The sequence below is a fragment of the Anopheles coustani genome, chromosome 2 (genome assembly GCF_943734705.1).
Source record: "Anopheles coustani chromosome 2, idAnoCousDA_361_x.2, whole genome shotgun sequence".
NCBI lineage: Eukaryota > Metazoa > Arthropoda > Insecta > Diptera > Culicidae > Anopheles > Anopheles coustani.
Window position 1 is genome coordinate 33,538,677 of NC_071289.1, and position 18,660 is coordinate 33,557,336.

Sequence of the window (18,660 nt, forward strand, 5' to 3'; positions counted from 1 at the left end):
CCCCAGTCTTCCTTATTCTTTCCTAAGAAACGAAAAGTTTGCAACGTACAATTATGCAATATAATTGTTATGTCCAAAAAAACCTTCTTAAGAGTTGTAATCCAAATCATATGATTGGTGATCTAGACACTTCGTTCGTCATGTTTGAGAACTTTAAGTATGGAGGACTTCATAGGTTTTCGAGCAATCACCCTCCCATAGCGATTGAGTAACCACGAAAGATGTCTATTTGCAGGGTTTAGTCTAGTTACATCCTGGTTAATTCGACAAATTATAAGTTCCTGAGACTTAGCATGAGATTTGCCACAGGGTTCATGAACTTGCCAAGTTAGGTTCCCTTTACATCACCTGTAAAAGATAGTTCTCTATCGGTTGCAGCTCTTTGCCTAGTTTCACCGGCCATTTCACGTTAAATGATGATATAAAGTTGTTGCCGCCATACTTTTAGACCCTTAATAACTCGAAATAATGGCTAGGATTGTTGGGAGCCTGTGTGTGTATAGCGCCAATTGCCACTCACAGACGACACGCAATTGTCATCTTGTTGATGTGTGCGCCGGCTTCCCGGAAAGCTCCCATGAGCACTCATCCTCTTTTGCTCCTCGACCGTTGGCCAGGACGGTATCGTTTTTAGCTAGACTAAGTTTTAACGTGTGTAATAATTTATTCATTGATGTTGTGTTTTAGATAATAAATTCCGAGCAACACCAAAGATACAAAAGTGGCGACGAGGTGAAGAACGAGAGTGCGATCTACAAAAATCTACAAAAAGCGAAAAATTATCTACGTCGAACACGGTACGATGAACCCCGCTGACCCCAACGGCGAATTGCCGCCATCGCAAAGCAGCCATGATCCGAGCACCGCATGGATACACGAAATGTTTAAGCAGCAACAGTGTCTCCTAAACCAACAGCAGGAAGCATTTTTAAAGCAGCAGGAAAGTTTTTTAACGCGGATGATGTCAGCTGTAAATGTGCGTGAATCGATAGTGCCGGAGTTTTTGATTGATTCGCTGGCGAAGCACGTAACAGAGTTTAGATATGATCCCGAGGAACGCGTCACCTTTGCTGCTTGGTACGGGCGGTTTGAAGATCTGTTCGAGAAGGATGCTGCCAAGCTACCGGAGGATGCTAAAGTGAGGTTGCTGTTGCGGAAACTCGGAGTGGCAGAACATGAGCGGTACAACAGTTATATATTGCCAAAAAAAGCTTGTGACTATGGGTTCGCGGAAACAGTTGTAAGGCTAAAAGCGCTTTTCGGAACGGCAGAATCCGATATAAGTCGACGATACAAATGCTTTCAGTTGCAAAAAACACGTACCGAAGATTACGTTACGTTTGCGTGTAGGGTAAATAAGGCCACCGTAGAAGCGGAATTGGCAGGACTCAGCGAAGAAACATTGAAGTGTTTGCTTTTTGTATGCGGTCTGAAAGACGAACAAAGCGCTGATGTGCGCGTACGACTGCTGAGCCGCATGGAAGAGAAAGAAGATATAACCCTAACGCAACTAACTGATGTATGCCAAAAACTGGTCAATCTGAAGCATGATACCGCACTGATCGAGGGAGAGCGAATTGTCCAAATGGTTGGAGAGTGCAATAGTTCCAAAACAAAGTGGCAAGCTAATAACAACCAACAGCACCGTTCCGGAAAAGGCAAAGTGTCTTGTTTTTTGTGTGGAGAAGGCCACTGGGCTAGAAAATGCACCTTTAAAAACCATAAATGCAGTAAGTGCAATAAGTTTGGACACAAAGAAGGTTTTTGCGATGCTGCGTCTCGTTGGACAAATAAGAAGAAGCAAAAACGCACCGTACGAATTGTATCGGTAAACGCAGTCCGAAGCAGACGTGGATGCGTGAATGTGACTGTTAACGGAATACCGATAAAAATGATGCTTGATACTGGTGCCGATATCACCCTCATCTCACGCAAACTATGGCAGCATATTGGTGAACCGGTCCTGACTCCTTCAGATATTAAGGCGAGAACTGCATCTGGTGACTTTCTGCACATCGTAGGTGAATTTGTGGGTTCCATGATCGTAGCGGAAAAATGCATGGAGTGCATTATTCGTGTGACATCGGCCGAATTGTCACTTTTTGGAAGAGATGCCATGGATCTGTTCAGCTTGTGGGATGTGCCGTTGACTTCAGTATGCAACCGCGTTGGTTTGGATGAACCGTGTAGTGCAAAGCTACAGCTGGAGTTTCCTAAGCTCTTTTCAGGTGAGCTGGGTTGCTGCACGAAGATAAAAATTCAGTTGAAGCTGAAAGATGGAGCAACGCCTGTTTTTCGTCCCAAACGCCCTGTGGCCTACGCTATGTTTCAAGCAGTGGACAACGAGCTTGAAAGGCTGGAAAAAGATGGAATAATTTCGAAGGTGGATTATTCAGAATGGGCAGCGCCGATCGTTGTTGTGCGTAAAGCAAACGGGACGATGCGAATATGCGGTGATTACTCTACAGGACTGAATAACATGCTGCAACCTCACCAATACCCACTACCTCTTCCGCAAGACATTTTCGCAAGTCTGGCTACGTGTACGGTCTTCAGCCAGATTGATCTATCCGATGCGTTTCTCCAAGTAGAGGTGGAAGAGTCTTGCAGAACGCTGCTTAGCGTAAACACTCATCGAGGGTTGTACGTGTACAACAGGCTTCCGCCAGGCGTGAAAACTGCACCGGGAGCTTTTCAGCAGCTGATGGAGGTAATGCTAGCAGGTCTCGATGGTGTTGCTGTATATTTGGACGACATTGTGGTTGGAGGACCAAATGAAGAGGCCCATATGAGAAACCTTCGGTCTGTGCTCAGACGTATAAAGGAATACGGCTTCACCATACGACTGGATAAATGCTCGTTCCAAAAGAAGCAAATAAAATACTTGGGTCATTTGCTTGATTCGAAGGGACTTCGACCGGATCCTGCTAGGATAGATGCTATAATGAAGCTGCAAGTTCCAACCGATGTAACAGGAGTGAGATCATTCCTAGGCGCAGTAAACTATTACGGCAAATTTGTGCGAAACATCAGCATGCTGCGTCATCCACTAGATAATCTTTTGAAAGAGGGAGCTGCGTTTACGTGGACAAAGCAGTGCCAGGATGCTTTCGATCAATTTAAGGCAATACTCTCTTCAGATTTGCTGCTAACTCATTACGACCCACGTCAAGAAATCATCGTCGCGGCGGATGCTTCTTCCTTTGCACTAGGAGCGACTATTAGTCATCGGTTTAAAGACGGGTCGATAAAGGTAGTGCAGCATGCATCACGTACGTTGTCTAAGACAGAACAAAGGTATAGTCAGCCAGATCGAGAAGGGTTAGCGATTATATTTGCGGTTACCAAATTCCATAAGATGATATACGGAAGGCATTTTCGATTACAAACAGATCACAAACCACTGTTACGAATCTTTGGATCTAAAGCAGGTATCCCGGTATATACAGCTAACCGATTGCAACGTTACGCCTTAACCTTGCTGCTATACGATTTCGATTTGGAGTATGTACCTTCAGACAAGTTCGGTAATGCCGATGTTCTGTCCCGACTGATTGCCAAGCATGAAAAACCTGAGGATGAGTACGTGATTGCTAGCATTGAAATGGAGAAAGACCTGCGAGCAGTTGTAAACAATGTGAGTAATGTCATGCTGTTAACTTTTGCTGATGTTGAACGCGAGATGAAAAATGATGCTGAACTACGGAAGGTGTTCAATTTTACAAAGTCTGGCTGGCCACAAGCATCGGTAATGGATCGAAATTGTTCAAAGTTCTATAGTAGGCGCGAGTCGTTGACTACTTTTGGAGAATGCCTTCTTTTTGGGGAAAGATTGGTAATACCTTCGTCGCAGCGAAACAAATGCTTACAGCAACTACATGTTGGCCACCCGGGAATAGAGCGGATGAAAGCGCTAGCACGTAGCTATGTGTATTGGCCCGGATTGGATGCTGACATTGAAGGTCTTGTTAAATCGTGTCAGCAATGCGCATCGGCAGCAAAGTCACCTGCGTCTAGTTTACCAATCTCGTGGACAACAGCCAACGCACCGTGGCAGCGGGTGCATGTAGATTATGCCGGTCCTATAGATGGTGACTATTTCCTATTAGTTGTTGATGCCTTTTCAAAGTGGCCGGAAATCATCTCTACAAGAAGTATATCTGCGAAAACCACTGTCCGTATGCTCTATAATATTTTTACACGATTTGGTATGCCAACTGTTATTGTAAGCGATAATGGCACTCAATTTACAAGCGCAGACTTTGCAGAGTTCTGTAACATCAACGGCATAGAGCATATTCGTACTGCACCTTTTCACCCGCAGTCAAACGGACAGGCTGAAAGGTTCGTAGATACATTTAAAAGAGCACTGAAGAAGATAAAGACGGGGGAAAGCACTGTATCAGAGGCGATAGACACGTTTTTGTTGACATACAGGAATACACCGAGTAAGCTTTTGAACCAGAAAACACCTGCAGAGATAATGTTCAATCGGAAGCTGCGTACTTATTTGGAGCTGCTACGACCGACAAAAAGCTTACAACCTGTAACAAACGATGCTGTTACGTCACCTCCAAGGAAATTTGAGATCAACGATTTAGTATACGCCAAACAATATTGTCGAAATAATTGGAGGTGGGTTCCTGGTGTGATAAACAGATGCATAGGTAAAGTCATGTACGAGGTAATGATCGACCAAGGCAGAAAAATACGTTCGCATGTAAACCAACTGCGGACACGAGTGGATGGAAACGTTACCAGTAAGGTTGCTGCTAAACTGGATGGAACTTCAAAGAGGTCGCTGCCTTTGGACGTGTTGTTGAGCGCATGGGACATGGTTGAGCGAGTCCATGGCCCATATTCTAGTCCAATTACTAGTCATCAACAGGAAGTGGAAACCAAAGATTGTATGTCTTCACCGTCTTCCTCCACATCATCGCCGTCGTCGTCATCATCATCGTCATCGTCATCGTCATCGCCATCGTCATCGTCATCGTTGTCGTCGAAGCAGCTGTCCCCGGAAACGTTCCTGTCCCCGACCTCGCCAGGGTTTGAAACTGCAGATGGTGATACGCCGTCGCCTGTACCACCTCCACGTCGGTCTTCGCGAGTTCGAAGACAACCTCAATGGATGGCGCCGTACAGGCGATATTAAAGAAGGAGGGATGTTGGGAGCCTGTGTGTGTATAGCGCCAATTGCCACTCACAGACGACACGCAATTGTCATCTTGTTGATGTGTGCGCCGGCTTCCCGGAAAGCTCCCATGAGCACTCATCCTCTTTTGCTCCTCGACCGTTGGCCAGGACGGTATCGTTTTTAGCTAGACTAAGTTTTAACGTGTGTAATAATTTATTCATTGATGTTGTGTTTTAGATAATAAATTCCGAGCAACACCAAAGATACAAAAAGGATAATACTTTGATTACTAGAACCTCACCAAACCGGTGTTTTTCGTCAAAAAAGGTGGGTGTACGGATACTTTTTTGTCATCAGTTTTGAGCCTTTTTTGGGTTTCTTTAGAACAAAGTGACCTACAAGTAACTTTTTCGAAATGCTAAGACCTCATTGGATACAATAGAAGTTTATCTACGATATATCGTTTAAATCGTTAAGAGATGAGAGAACTAGGTTTAAAGTTGAAATTGGTGATTGTACGGATACTTTATTGTCAGACTGTATGTCATATGTAGTTTTCCGGAAGCGAATGATCTTTACCCGGTTTTGGGATCGCCGGAAACAGGGGCCGAGATGGGCGTAACGCATCTGGACACCACCCGCCGGCCACCGGTGTACGAAATCCACACGGAGCCCACACGGCCTGAAAACGCTAACCCTGCGGCCGATAAGAACCCATCGACGAAGAGCGACGGTCAGAAAAAAGCGTTCACCGTCAATACCTTTCACACGCCGCTCGATGCATCACACGCTCGCTCGTTGTTCTGGTAACATTCAAATTTTTGTGTTTGTTGTATTTGCTCGTGGTTATTATAGCTCGCCTTTCGATGCATTTGCATGGTCTATCGATTGATTTAGAAAGAGGCGAAAGAAGCCACACGGCCCAAAGCCTCTATAGGCCATATATACTACTACTACACTATCCATTGATGTTAATCCTTCTTCCTTTCACATTCGCGTTGAAACCTTACTATGAAAATTTTTCTGCCTTCGTACGAATACCTTTGTGAGTTCCGCAAATGGTATTTTATCAATCAATTAATTTAAACAAAAAGACCAAATTGCTGATCTGAAATCTCGATTGATTTGATGAAAATTGAGGTCGATGAAAATTGATCCAGAGTTTTGGGGGTTAATTGTGGAAATATCTTCTCTGCCAAAATTTTTGTGTATAAATTGATGACATATAACAACAATTTAACTTTTAATCTTTTCTAGTAAAAAAACAAAAATGGACGAAAATTATACTTCAACATTTATTTTAGTTAGTGTCAATATAAATATTCCTTGTTCTAAATTGCGCTTGATTGAAATGAGCTTTTCTACGTGATAGAATTTTACGTCTGTACAAAATGGCCCTATATTACATATGCCTAGCCTATTTCCTAGCGTCAGTTTTCTGTCCGAGCATACACAATCTTTGGAAAGACAGAGCTCTGTTCTTGCTTTTCTCCGTTCGTTTCTACGATCAGTGACTCCCGCCACATGAGATGCACAAAGTCGCTGGCGTTCATTGTCGAACCGTAGTAAACCCAACGGCCTGGCCTCGTGGAGTGTCGATTCCAGCTAAGTAGCGGACAAATCCGGCGTCAGACCAGCGAGCAATTATTGATGCTACGCGTCGGTGTCGGTATCAATTCGACCGAGGTCTGATGCAGTTGCAGCGTGGAGGCTGACGGTGAGTCCAGTTTCGACTGAAGCAATGGGGTCCCTTCATTGTACACCATCGAGGCACGGTTGCGTCTCTGAAGAAGGATGTGTAGGAAGGGAGAATTAGATGCGGATGAAAGATACGTTAAGGTGGTATACTTACCCTAACTTCAGCATTAGCATCGGTACTTGCTTGCCGGCGAAACCGCCATCGGCAGTTCCACTTCTGGTAGACCAATGTGTTGAAGAACGCTTGCAGAGGGTTGGTAATAGCCTAAGTTTGTGGACAATAACATGCGGGTGAGAAAAACTCGACTACTTTTCAACACACCCCCGTTCAACTCACCATAATATACCACACGGTGATGACCATTGAGAAGGGTAGGCTATACCACATCGTCCACAGGACGATCCCGTTGACCAGATTGGGGAGCCAGCAGACGTAGAACACAAGGTTGATGAGGGAAAATTTGAGCTTAAACTTTGTCATCAGGTCCCGCTCCGTGTTGGACATCTGGCTGAAGCGGGCCACCAGCTGCCGATCGATTTCCCGAGACGCCTGGTAGTAGAGCACCGGATTGGCAACCATAACGGCGATCATCGGCCCGTACGTCATCACGTAATTGGGCAATATTCGCATGTACGCCGTCGTCATATCGTGGACATTGTGACAACTGTCAAGAAGAAATTCGCTTTAATTTATAGAGTTCTGTTTCCAATTGAGTTCCTCCGTTTCCTGCACTTACTCTGCATCGGGTACGTAAAGCACGGTCAATCCGACGCCGGTCAGCACTGCCGATATGCTCCAGACGTAGTAATGGTACGTCCGCAAGGCATACCGGGCTCCAGTCAACTGCCTCCTTACGTTGATGGCGTAGCACAGCGTCCACAACCAGGTGCACATGTAGAAATACTGTATCCAGGCGGACGAAACGGCACAGAAGATGACGTTTGTCGTATCGTCCACGTCGCTGTCCGGTGGAATAACATCCTTGATGTACTTCCACAGGGCGGACCGGAGAAAGACACCGAACGATGCGCAGAGGTCGGCCACCGCCAGCCAGACGATGATCTGCCGGCCAATGTTCTGATTAGACAGTGTCAGCTCGCCGCCGCGTCTCCGACGGACGGCGTGATGCGTTGGTCCCTCCTCATGGCGGATCCATATCTGCGCGGGAAAAAATTTAAACCACACGATCGTTCGTAATCGTATTCCATGATTTTAATAATGATTTCTTATTCTACTTCTTTTGCGTTCAGTCAATCTCTTGACTTCATTGGATCCTTATTGCCACCCATCTTTGAATGTCTAAACAATTTCGGAATCTCTAATCAATCTCTTTACTCAAAACCCTCCTTGAAAGGAGACGACTGATTAATGCAACAAAGTTATTATTTAAATTCGGTTGTATATTTTCACTGTTTAATTGAGTGAAAACGAACCGGGCAAAACAGAACGGAACGTTGTATTATGTCACCGATTAGAACCACCGAGGAGGGCCAAAACGAACAAAAAATCCAGTACCCTAGGTCACGCGGAATGTCGGGCTATGACTAAGAAAACTGTGTGCTGAACGAAGAAAGCGCACTGTGGACGTAAGGAACATACACATTTTTGCGTTTTTTTTTTTTGAGTTCTCTCAGCCGATAAGCAGTAGGAGCGCATGGACGACTGATCAAAAGGAAATGCGCATGGTTTAATACTTCCACGAGATTTCTTTTTCGTATTTTAATTAACAAAAATTGCTCGTTACCAAGTAAATGATTCAATAAATGGAAAAAATAAATTCCGTTCGTTGATACGGAGCCGCGAGTCAATCTTTTTCTGGGGGCCCTCGGAAAAAATGGTACAAATGAATAGTTTTTGATAACCCCATTCCATAGGTTTTCCAGTCCACGATTGGTAAATAGTAATGCATGGGAATTTGACGGTAATGAAACAGGAAAGATTTAACAACGAAAGACTATTTTGAAAGGCAAAACAGACAAACTGTGTTGACAACACTGATGATGCAAGATATGTTCTTAAGGTGCCTTAAGTTATTACGGAGATAAGATAACTTTTCTTTCCTCCTCAGAACTGATCGTCGTATGATCAGTTAACCATGACTTTGTTGTAGCAATGATAAGTAAAGTCAATGACCTCGAATTACCTCCAGTTTGACGAAAATTGGGGTTTTACTAAATACAGCTGGCGATTTTCCAGATCCTTAATCAAGAATTTGTTTCACGTGAAGTAAGTTGCACAATACTATGTAACATGTAAGGTGGATTTGCGGGCATAACCTAGCATAATTCGTACACCTCTCCATTATTCCTTTCCCTACTTGTTCCACTGACTGTAGATACGACCTGCTCTGAACTCCAAAACGAAACCAAACGAAACGGAACGAAACAAATTCCCCGGCACTTGCTAGGATTCCCCGGTGTACCTTCCGGCCACTCTGTGTGTGGGTGAAACCCTGGGAAAAAAGGAAACTTCTCTCCTCGTTCCCTCCGCACTTCCGCTTACCTGATAGATGGCACCGGCAATACCGAACACGGACGATACCAAACACACCACGATGTAACCGTCGGTATCGAACTCGGACATCAGCTTGATGGCCGGCGGGGACCGTATCCGGTTGTGGCAGCAGAACGTCTGTATCGTTGGGTCGGCCATTGCTTTGCCGTGGGTCTTGGAGCGAAGGTGCAGCCAAGCGCATCCACCGAACCGACGATGGACTTCCGGGGGACTCGTGTTCCGGTGGAAACTCGATCGCGATCACCTACCCGTTCGCCACCAGCGATCACACTGCCCGTTCGGATGGTCGAACAGGATTGCCGGAACGCTTGGCGCAGCTATCAATCGAACGGGCTAGCGTGGTGGACATTTCGACGTTTAGATGATCACGATGCCTTACTCACAGGCGAGTAACGTTTAATGACGTTGATTAGGGTGGACCGTCTTATCGCTCGGGTTCCGAATTACTCCGTCGCCGGTTTGAAAAATAAAAACACACCAACGAAAAAAAAAACAGCAAGGAAAAAAATCTCCCTTCGGTCGTATCAGCAAGCAGCAATTCATCAATAAAAAAATGCACTTTAAGCTTCCTGCTTTCTTCCAGAATCCGTCCCGCGATCTGCTTTATCAACATACACGTCCCGAGGAGGATGCTTCAACCAGGGAAGCTGGAATGCACGAGCGACTTTCGAACAGTACACGCGTTAACTACCCTCCCGGTAGATGAAGACACACTTCAACAGGAGAACTGAGGAAAACACGAGACACTAAACTCACAATCACGCTGGATCCGGTAGATTAGATCTCTTACTTAATTACCTTATCTTAGAAACTCATACCCTTTCGTGGTATCTTAGCAAAATAGAGAAACAATTAACTTCTTCATCACATTCACTACAAACCCACCAACGCCAACATTGAGATGGGAATAGTTTACACCCAAGACCACGGGGTTTTTTTGTGTACACATGGGTCGGGGGCACTATCCGGAAAAAGTGTGTTTTTTTCCCACCCGCGACACAAACAGTAGGCTCTGAAGTGGTAGCGTTGAAATTAAAATCACTGATAAGCGTGCGTCCGAGTGAGTTTATCAAGGCGCACTTGCGCGCGATACCGCCCGACGAAGACTGAACCTCTCTCTATGATGACTGGCGAAGCATTCTAGACACCCGACGTTGGTCACGGACAGGCAAAAGCGAACCCCTTACCGAGCGGGACAATAAAACCGACTAAACCGGAGAACGGCGGCGTTAACATGCGCCTCGACAGAAGGCGAGCATATATTCCGCAGAGGGTACATACGTTGTTGAAGCCTTGCAAATGTGGCCCGTTTGCTTCCCGCTACCAACAACTCTTCCTTTGAGCGCCATCATTTGCGAACGTGGTGAGTCTTCAAACGGGAGTGGGTAACATGCTTGTGGTTTTGGAGGGGGGACCGTATTGAATTACGATTAAGTAGACCTGCGGTTCATCATGTGTTTTGAGGTATTAATAAATCGGCAGGGTATACATATATATTTCGGGGTTTCCATTCGGAGGGGGGCTTCTGAAGGGGGCTAGGGCTACTGAATGAATCCGGTCTGTTTATAGGCGCTAATCATGCTTACCGTTGGGAGCCATATGACTCAGATTAAGATATTTATTCATGCAATAGACACGCAACCTGACATGTACAGCTAGAGGAGGTGTTGAGTTTAACTATGACGCGGCGTGAGTTTCATGTCCCTCACTGCGCCAGCTGAAGCCTTGCGAATAATCCCAATAGGGCCGCCCCGACACCGGTCATATGGGTCGAACAGTGTGTCGTCAGTGCGTTCGGCCCAACCACTCCATCGCCCTCGTCCGCATAGTACTTGAAGCATCCCTCGCCGTTCTGCCAGCCGACGATGGCCGCCAGCCAGGCCGGATTGGTGAACTCGGGCAGCGGAGGGCGCACGAACGCACACAGGAACACCTGCTCCATGAACAGATCGCGGAACAGGTCGGGAAAATCAAACCCGGCGATGAGGTCCGCCTCGCGGAGAATCTGCTCGCACAGCTTCCGCTGGCCGGCCACCACGAAGCTCCGATCGATGTTGGCGAACCGTTGCCGTGCGAGCACGATGTAGAAGAGCAATCTGGAGCATCGCGGACAAAAATATGGTTTGATAAGAAGTCAGAAGAAGAAGGAGAAGGGGTCAGTTGGCTGAGTGCACGGTAAAAACAGAGTCCTCCAGTCCAAGGAAGTCAGTCTAGCGGGTCAGGTAGGTCAAGAACGAGAACCACACAACAAGAAATCGTGTGGAACCTGCCGTCTGTCTGAGGATCACTGGAGGAAGGAAGGGATCGTCTGCACCAGATGTTCGATCGCCTGACTTACTTATGCGTCAGATGGTAACCATAGGAGCGCTTTCTTAACGACATCGCTGCACTACATTCGCGGCTGAGCGTCAGCCGTCTTAGATGGCCGCTGCCGCCAGCTGTGGCTCCTCCATTGGTGGCGTTGTACTCATTTTCTGACTCACTGACCAGCAGCTCCGATAAGCACTCATCTAGCGAACGGGGGGGAAATTTACGATGGCGAATAGAACTAGTTTGCAAAACAGAACCATATGGGCATAGATGTACCTGATTGCTGTTCGCTAGGTCCCCCGGCATCGATCGCCTCGAGGTAGCTTTCTATCAAAGCTTGAGGATCGTCGCCTAGTAGTTGACTTCTTCGTCGTCTTCCTCGGCGTGAAACCGGCCCAGAAACTCCCCCAAGTGGCTGCAGTTCGTCATCCAGGCTCCAAAAGTTTGAATCAATAAGAAGTTTTGAAACTGCGAATGGAAAGGACCCAATTTATAAACAAGGATCAGGAAATGTTTAAGTTAATAGCTACTTTGGAATATCAACGTCACAATTTCTTTTAAAATTATAAATATAAAACTTGAATTAAGTTTTAAGTGGGTTGTTGAAGTAAAAGATGAGATTCACGGCCAAACTAATGATAAAATATACTTAGATATAATAATTATGCTTACCGACGGCATTCGCACCGCTTGGAAAGTTGAACGTACTCTCGATACGGCTTTCGACAAAATCGCACTTTTTCGCCAACGACTCCACGAACTGACGCTGCGATTCTTGAAGTGGTTGCTTTAGTATTCCTTTGAGTTGAGCTTGGTATGGGAGAATGTTAAAATTTCCTTTTGATTAACAAAATTTTACTCCAACCATTGAAATTATAAAATGCTGTCTATTTTTCACTGTTTCTGTTGGTTGCATGAGTATTTTTTTTTTTACTTTTGAATCAAAACAATTCACCAAAACGAGTGAGGACCTTTTCTCCTTCCAATTAAATCAAAGTGATTTTTTTTACCTTTGCCATGTGAAATAAGGAAGCCAAAGATACGAGCCCAACAAAAAGAAAGCGAGAGAACTGGATTAACTAGGCTTTGGAAAGAAAACAGCCCGCAGCCAAATGCTGCAGTGGAATAACACTTCGCTCCTTCGTCGCCTTTTCTTTTACATTTAATGGAGGCGTTTTTCATGAAAATTATTACAGTACAAACATCATCAATTGCCCCGGCATGAGAAGGACTTATTTAAAGGATTATTTAAAGTTATTTGTGGTGAAAGATGTAACGCCACTTGCCATTACTCACCATTGGCAATAGCGATACCAAGTAGCAAATCGGTGGTTAGGTCCTCGTAGTTCGCTACACAAACGTTCACCAGTCGATCCAACCGCACCAGTAGTGCATCCGGGGCCAGGTCACGTTCCACTGTCCGCCAGGAGGACTCCTCCAGTCCTCCACCACGTGAGGTACCGGCCAACGCGAGCAAAACCAGTATTAATGCAAACATTTTTCTAACTCTACCACGTGCGTCCCTCTTGCGACCGAAATTTCAAATATGACCCTAAGTACACTTTCACTTTAACGGTTCCAATTCGTTGTTTCCCGAGTGTCTTGTCTTTTCGCCGTCCATTGCGTTCGACGGTACACGGCGGAATGCGAATAAACAGTCCTTGCGACGGACCGAAGATAATTCTGCACAACCTACCCGCCCTGAGGGCCAGAATGAAACCAATGGGCAGAACCTCCTGCCAGACGAATCATGGCAAGAGCATGCGTATGCGCAAAGCAATCATCTCCCTGCAGCAGTCGATGGGACTGGAGTGGAGTCACCGACAAAACCGACCGGAGGGGGGAGGAAATAAAAATTTATTTCCCGGATTAACTTAAATCCACCCGGCTAATAGGAAAGCAATCGACCGGCGGCGTCACCGAAGGAGAATCCGTCGCGGCCGTGGCATCGAGAGGGTGCTTAGTTTTCATTTTTGCCCACCCGCCCGCACCAACTTTCGTTCCGTTCGTGACGTGCTGTTTTGGAGGTAGACAGCTACGGGTTGTGATTGCCTTGGACGCCTTGCGTCGCTGTAGATGGCTTTCCGGTGGACGTCCGGAAATGAAATAAATATTACGCACATGCTGACATCAAATCGCCACTCGGCATAAAACGGTAAGCGGGGAATTAATACTCATCACGTCAAGATCGATTGCCAAGCGTTCTGTTGGGTTGCTTTAGGACATGTTTCTGTTGAGTCACGTTAAGTGCTTGAAGGTCTTAGTCAAACTATTATTATTGCAAAAAACATCCAGTAGCGGATTGGTTTCGAAGTTAAACTAAAACATCTGGTTTGTTGATTGATGTATGTTATTTCATTTGTTGTTTTTATTACATTTCAACATATGCGTATCACAAATAATTCAAATAATTTTTCACAATGAATATTACTAAACTTAAGCGCAGTCTTTGGAAGTGAACGTTTTAAAAACAATCTAATAAATTGTTCTGGAGCAACGCGTTGCAGGAAGTAATGTAGAAAAAAGCGAACTAATCCTTTCCGCATCGCTGTTATTTCTTTCCGTCGCTTTCATCTTCAATACTTCCAAACTATGGCGTCTATTGAACGCTCGAGGGTAGTATCTTTGGGAAGTTTATTCTTTTCGAACCGAATAACAACTGAAAACTGAGAGGAAAGGGGAGGCTCACAACGTCACAACGCAGACAAACGCTGTAGTCGAGCCAGTTCTAATCCTAAGGATTTCCGGATCACTGGTAACGGTATCGAAATGAAACGAACATTGAATGAAACAGAGGGGAGAAAACTGTTTCATTTTGCCGTTGGGATACACAGAGTTTTTTTTTTGTAAGATAGGAAGAAAACAACAGGAAGTTGAGAGATATAGTTTTTTTCGTAGAATTCATTATAATTCAAGTGACGCTGCCGGAAATGAGTGGTTGATTTTGTAGGGAAGCTTTAGCTTCTACCTCTACGGGTCCTCCGTCCCGAAACCGGCATCATCATCGTCGAAATGATCATCATACTTGCAAGCGATCGTTATTAGCTTAATGATAGCCCTGAGTTATAGGAGAGTTATAAGAACGGGGAAAATAGTGTGAATGTTAATGAATTCGAACCAATCGTACTGCTGTTTTTTGCAGATTTGTTATGCCTACCTTAAGAGTTCCCCTTCCTGCCCGTTCCAGTCGACCGGAGAAGGTTCGCAGATCTTTTTCTGCAGAAACAGATTAAACCCGGTGCGAAGATCCTGTATCAGACTGTACGTTGCCTTATCACATTTCAGGCTAATGGAAGATGCCGAAGAGTATGTGTATGTAGTTTCTTATTCCAAAAGCTTGTTTTAGTTTTCCTCCTTACCAATAGTGTCCGGCAATCGAAATCAGTTCGTGGTCCCTTTCTGTTTCCACGTGATTATCACCGAAAAACAGCAACGGAAACGGATTGACAACCGTCGTGTCGAACATGGTTAGCGCCGAGAGCTTCTGCATATCGTAGTACACGACGAAGCTACCCATGAAAAAAGGGGAACAATAGGAGAATGTTGACATAAATTCACGTGAAAGTCACTGCAAGCACGTGGTTTTGTTCGACTTACTTTGAATGAAACACTCCACGGTTTCCGTTAACCGATCCGGGGTGAATTTCGGCCCGTCCTTGCCCTTCGATGCACAGAATTGCCCGCCCATCAGGGCTGTTGCGCGAACGAATTACCTTCCGCACGAACGCCACATTCGGATACAGTCCAGCGCCAACGATAGCCGCCAGCAGTTCCTTGTTGTCGGCATGCCGATTATTATCCGCCGCTTCCGCCGAGGGTCCGGAGAGAAACCGAGCTCCATGCAGGTACTCGCAAAACTGTCGCTTCATGTTGCTCAGCTGCTGCAGGGTTGCATTGTTGAGGAAATGCTTATAACAAAAACCAGCCTTGTTCGTTTCGCCGCGCCACTCGGCCAGCACGTTCGCTAGCATCAAGTGATCGCTAGCCGCGTCGCCGGCAAACCGACGCTTGATCCGATCGACTTCCTTCTCTTTGCCGAGTGGTTTGTAGAATGCATTCTTGAACGTTAAACTGGCCGCGATCGAGGTGATCGGATCGATGCAGCTGAAGATGCTCGCCAGCAGGATCATCTTGCCCGTGCGCGGATCCATCGGGAGCCGGGCGAGATGGTACCCGAGCGGTGTTAGCTTCTGATCGTCATCGATCGCATTCAGTCGGTTTAGTAGCTGGAGCGACTCCTCGATGACCTCTTCGGACGGTTTGTCTAGCAGCTGATCCATAAACGTGCGCGCTTCTCCTAAACGGAGGATTTTTATCTGCAGAATTACCTCGTCGAGCGCAACTCGAACGATCTCCGGTGGGACATTCTCCAGAAACGTGCGCCTCCGACCGCGACTGTACAGATGGTAGCATACACCTTCCTGTACGCGCCCAGCGCGTCCTTTCCGCTGGATCTCGTTCGAAAGGGCAATCCATTCATCGCGCAACGCCGACACACCGTTTTCGTACATGTTTAGCTTGTGACGACCTGCGTTCACCACGTACACGATATCATCGATCGTGATGGACGTTTCGGCAATGTTCGTAGAAAGGATTATTTTGCGCGTCCCGGCCGGTGGTCGATCGAATACAGCCGTCTGCTCGGTGGTTGGAAGGCGCGAATGTAACGGATACACTACCAGCCGTGCCTTGGATAGTTGCGGATGTTCACCGATGCGTTTGTAAATATCCGAAATTTGAACAAGGCTGGGAAGAAACACCAATATCGCCCCTTCCGGTTTGCTGCATGTGATGTAGTACAGCAGCTCCACGATCAGCTCGTTCTGGTTGTTCTCGCTTCCCTGGTTGCACAGTCCCCGGAGGACCTGTGGCGGGTAGCGATCACGAATCTCCGCACAGTACGGTTCGATCATGTCGTAAAAGGGACCTTCTTGTTGGGTTCGTTTCTTCCGCTCCCGGTAAGATGATCTACTGGAAGACTTATCCGTAAAGTGGTAGAATTTCAACTCCGCCAGTACGTCCTCGAGATAATATTCACGCACCGGGTAGGTGATACCGCGGATTTCCACCATCGGGCAGTTGTCGAAGTACGCCGAGAAGGTTTCCGCCGTCAGGGTCGCACTCATCAGGATCACTCGGAGATCTCTTCGGTACGGAAGCACCATTCGTATTATCGCAAGCAACAGGTCCGTGATGACATCCCGTTCGTGAATCTCGTCCAGCACGAGATGGGTATACTCGCTCAAAAGAGGATCCGATTGCATGATCGTGAGGACTATGCCGGTAGTGCAGAACATGATACTTCCTCCGCTCGCTCGAGGCCGTTCCGCCTCGAGGCGAATCTGGTAACCAACCGAACGACCCAACCGTTCAGCACGTTCCTCTGCGACACGGCGCGCAAGAGTGATGGCTGAAATTCTCCGAGGTTGCGTACACAATATACGACACCGGGCTCCCCGTCGCCGGGAGGATGCTTGCTCGAGAATATACTGCGGGACTTGGGTCGTCTTACCACTTCCCGTTTCACCCTTCACCAGGATAACCTGATGGCGCTCAATCATGTCGAGAACTTCCGTGCGGGATTCAAACGCTGGCAAACGACGACGGAATTCGTTCAGCCGATGCGTCGACTGTCGTGCACGCTCGTACTCCTCGAACAATTCCCCATCTAGGGCGGACGGGGAGGTAGGTTCATTGTCCTCAAGCTCACATACATACTTGGCGCTTTCCATCTGCAGTACCTCGTCGAGCGTTTTCGTGATGACACGCAGATATTCGTTCTTGAATACCGAGCGAATGTTTTCATTCTCGACAAACTCTCGAAAGATGTCACCCTGCTCGTCGCCGCCCGGCAGCTTGAGATAGGTACGAATTTGCTGTATCTGCCAGCCGGGGATAGTTATGTCGACCGCATTTCGCTTCTCCCGTTGCGTCTTTCTGGCTGTTTGACGATCACGATAGAACAAACCAAGAGCTCTGCCACGCAAGGCTGGCGGTGGTGCCTCCGGCAGGTCCTCCAACGTGATGTCTCGCTGATCCTGAAACCGGCGGAATCTGCCCGAGCTACTCGCTTCGTTGGTTTCGTACATGGCCCGTTCCTGGTTTTTTCTACGCTGCAGACCCTTGTGGCGTTGACCGCGCCATTGAGCACCACCACCGCGGGAGGAAGCATCGGATTCCTGGCTAGCGTTGCGAAGCGACAGATTTCGATAGTACATACCCAAATCGCGACCTCTCAGATGGGATGGAGGGCGTCCACCCCTATTTCCGCTCATGCCGGAGGCTTCCGCTTCCTCGTGTTTGCTTGAATCCTTTGAGATGTTTTGCACGAATGATCCACTATCTTCCGAGGACGCTTCCTACAAGAACGACACAAACTGTTATTTACGCCGGTTTTTCGCAAAAACGTGGGTTGCATCTACCTTCCATAGGCGAAATTTGCGTAGCTTTTCTTCCAGGGAATCTTCACCGTCTGACATCACAGCAAGGATGGCGCTTTGACTGTTGAAGTCCTTGCAGGGTGTTGGAAAAAAATTGCCGGGTGCTATCACACGAATATCACACAAATGGGTTCAGAATGTTTTGGTTCCGATTTCTCTATTGACGTTTCGATCATATTCGGAATTGGCGAGGAGCATTTTAAATTAGAACTAAAAATCATATCGTTCGAGTAGATGCGATATACTACCAAATGGAAAAATAATTTAACAAATAAATAAAAAAGCCTCTTCACAGCTACAAATTTGCTTAACACTCAACAAATTCAGGAAAGTTTATCAAATTTTGAAAAATGCAAGAATGGGCAACCCGTCCCTCAGCATCTATAATACTGGGTTTGGTTCTGTACGTGTAACGTGCCGTATGAAATAAACTGTATCGGACAATGTGAGAACTGAACGCACAGCTGTAACCTTTGTCACCAGAGATCCAGATGTTCACATCTGTGAACATAAACCACCAGGATTTATGTTAAAAACATTGCAATTAATGAAACAAACCG

At 46.5% G+C, this 18,660-nt stretch overlaps 4 protein-coding genes across 4 annotated transcripts; 1 reads left to right on the forward strand and 3 right to left on the reverse strand.

The window, feature by feature from the left end:
* Positions 1 to 1,891: 1,891 nt before the first annotated feature.
* LOC131264268 (uncharacterized protein K02A2.6-like) lies at positions 1,892 to 5,947 on the forward strand. Its single transcript, XM_058266552.1, has 3 exons — positions 1,892 to 3,272; positions 3,393 to 3,641; positions 5,742 to 5,947. The coding sequence occupies exons 1-3, from the start codon at positions 1,892 to 1,894 to the stop codon at positions 5,945 to 5,947; spliced, it is 1,836 nt and encodes a 611-aa protein (XP_058122535.1).
* Positions 5,948 to 6,559: 612 nt separating this feature from the next.
* LOC131265825 (G-protein coupled receptor 143-like) lies at positions 6,560 to 9,488 on the reverse strand. The gene is made up of 5 exons (XM_058268156.1): positions 9,339 to 9,488; positions 7,573 to 7,994; positions 7,173 to 7,500; positions 6,990 to 7,100; positions 6,560 to 6,921 (listed from the first exon to the last, which is right to left on the reverse strand). Exons 1-5 carry the CDS (start codon positions 9,486 to 9,488, stop codon positions 6,766 to 6,768), a joined length of 1,167 nt encoding a protein of 388 aa, XP_058124139.1. The 3' UTR covers positions 6,560 to 6,765.
* A 1,567-nt stretch (positions 9,489 to 11,055) lies between these two features.
* On the reverse strand, positions 11,056 to 13,158 carry LOC131264269 (UPF0764 protein C16orf89 homolog). The gene is made up of 5 exons (XM_058266553.1): positions 12,957 to 13,158; positions 12,333 to 12,470; positions 11,937 to 12,128; positions 11,689 to 11,860; positions 11,056 to 11,446 (listed from the first exon to the last, which is right to left on the reverse strand). The coding sequence occupies exons 1-5, from the start codon at positions 13,156 to 13,158 to the stop codon at positions 11,056 to 11,058; spliced, it is 1,095 nt and encodes a 364-aa protein (XP_058122536.1).
* Positions 13,159 to 14,060: 902 nt separating this feature from the next.
* Positions 14,061 to 18,211, reverse strand: LOC131262247 (ATP-dependent DNA/RNA helicase DHX36). The gene is made up of 5 exons (XM_058264211.1): positions 18,083 to 18,211; positions 15,258 to 18,019; positions 15,020 to 15,169; positions 14,818 to 14,946; positions 14,061 to 14,718 (listed from the first exon to the last, which is right to left on the reverse strand). Exons 1-5 carry the CDS (start codon positions 18,137 to 18,139, stop codon positions 14,631 to 14,633), a joined length of 3,186 nt encoding a protein of 1,061 aa, XP_058120194.1. The 5' UTR covers positions 18,140 to 18,211; the 3' UTR covers positions 14,061 to 14,630.
* Positions 18,212 to 18,660: the final 449 nt, after the last annotated feature.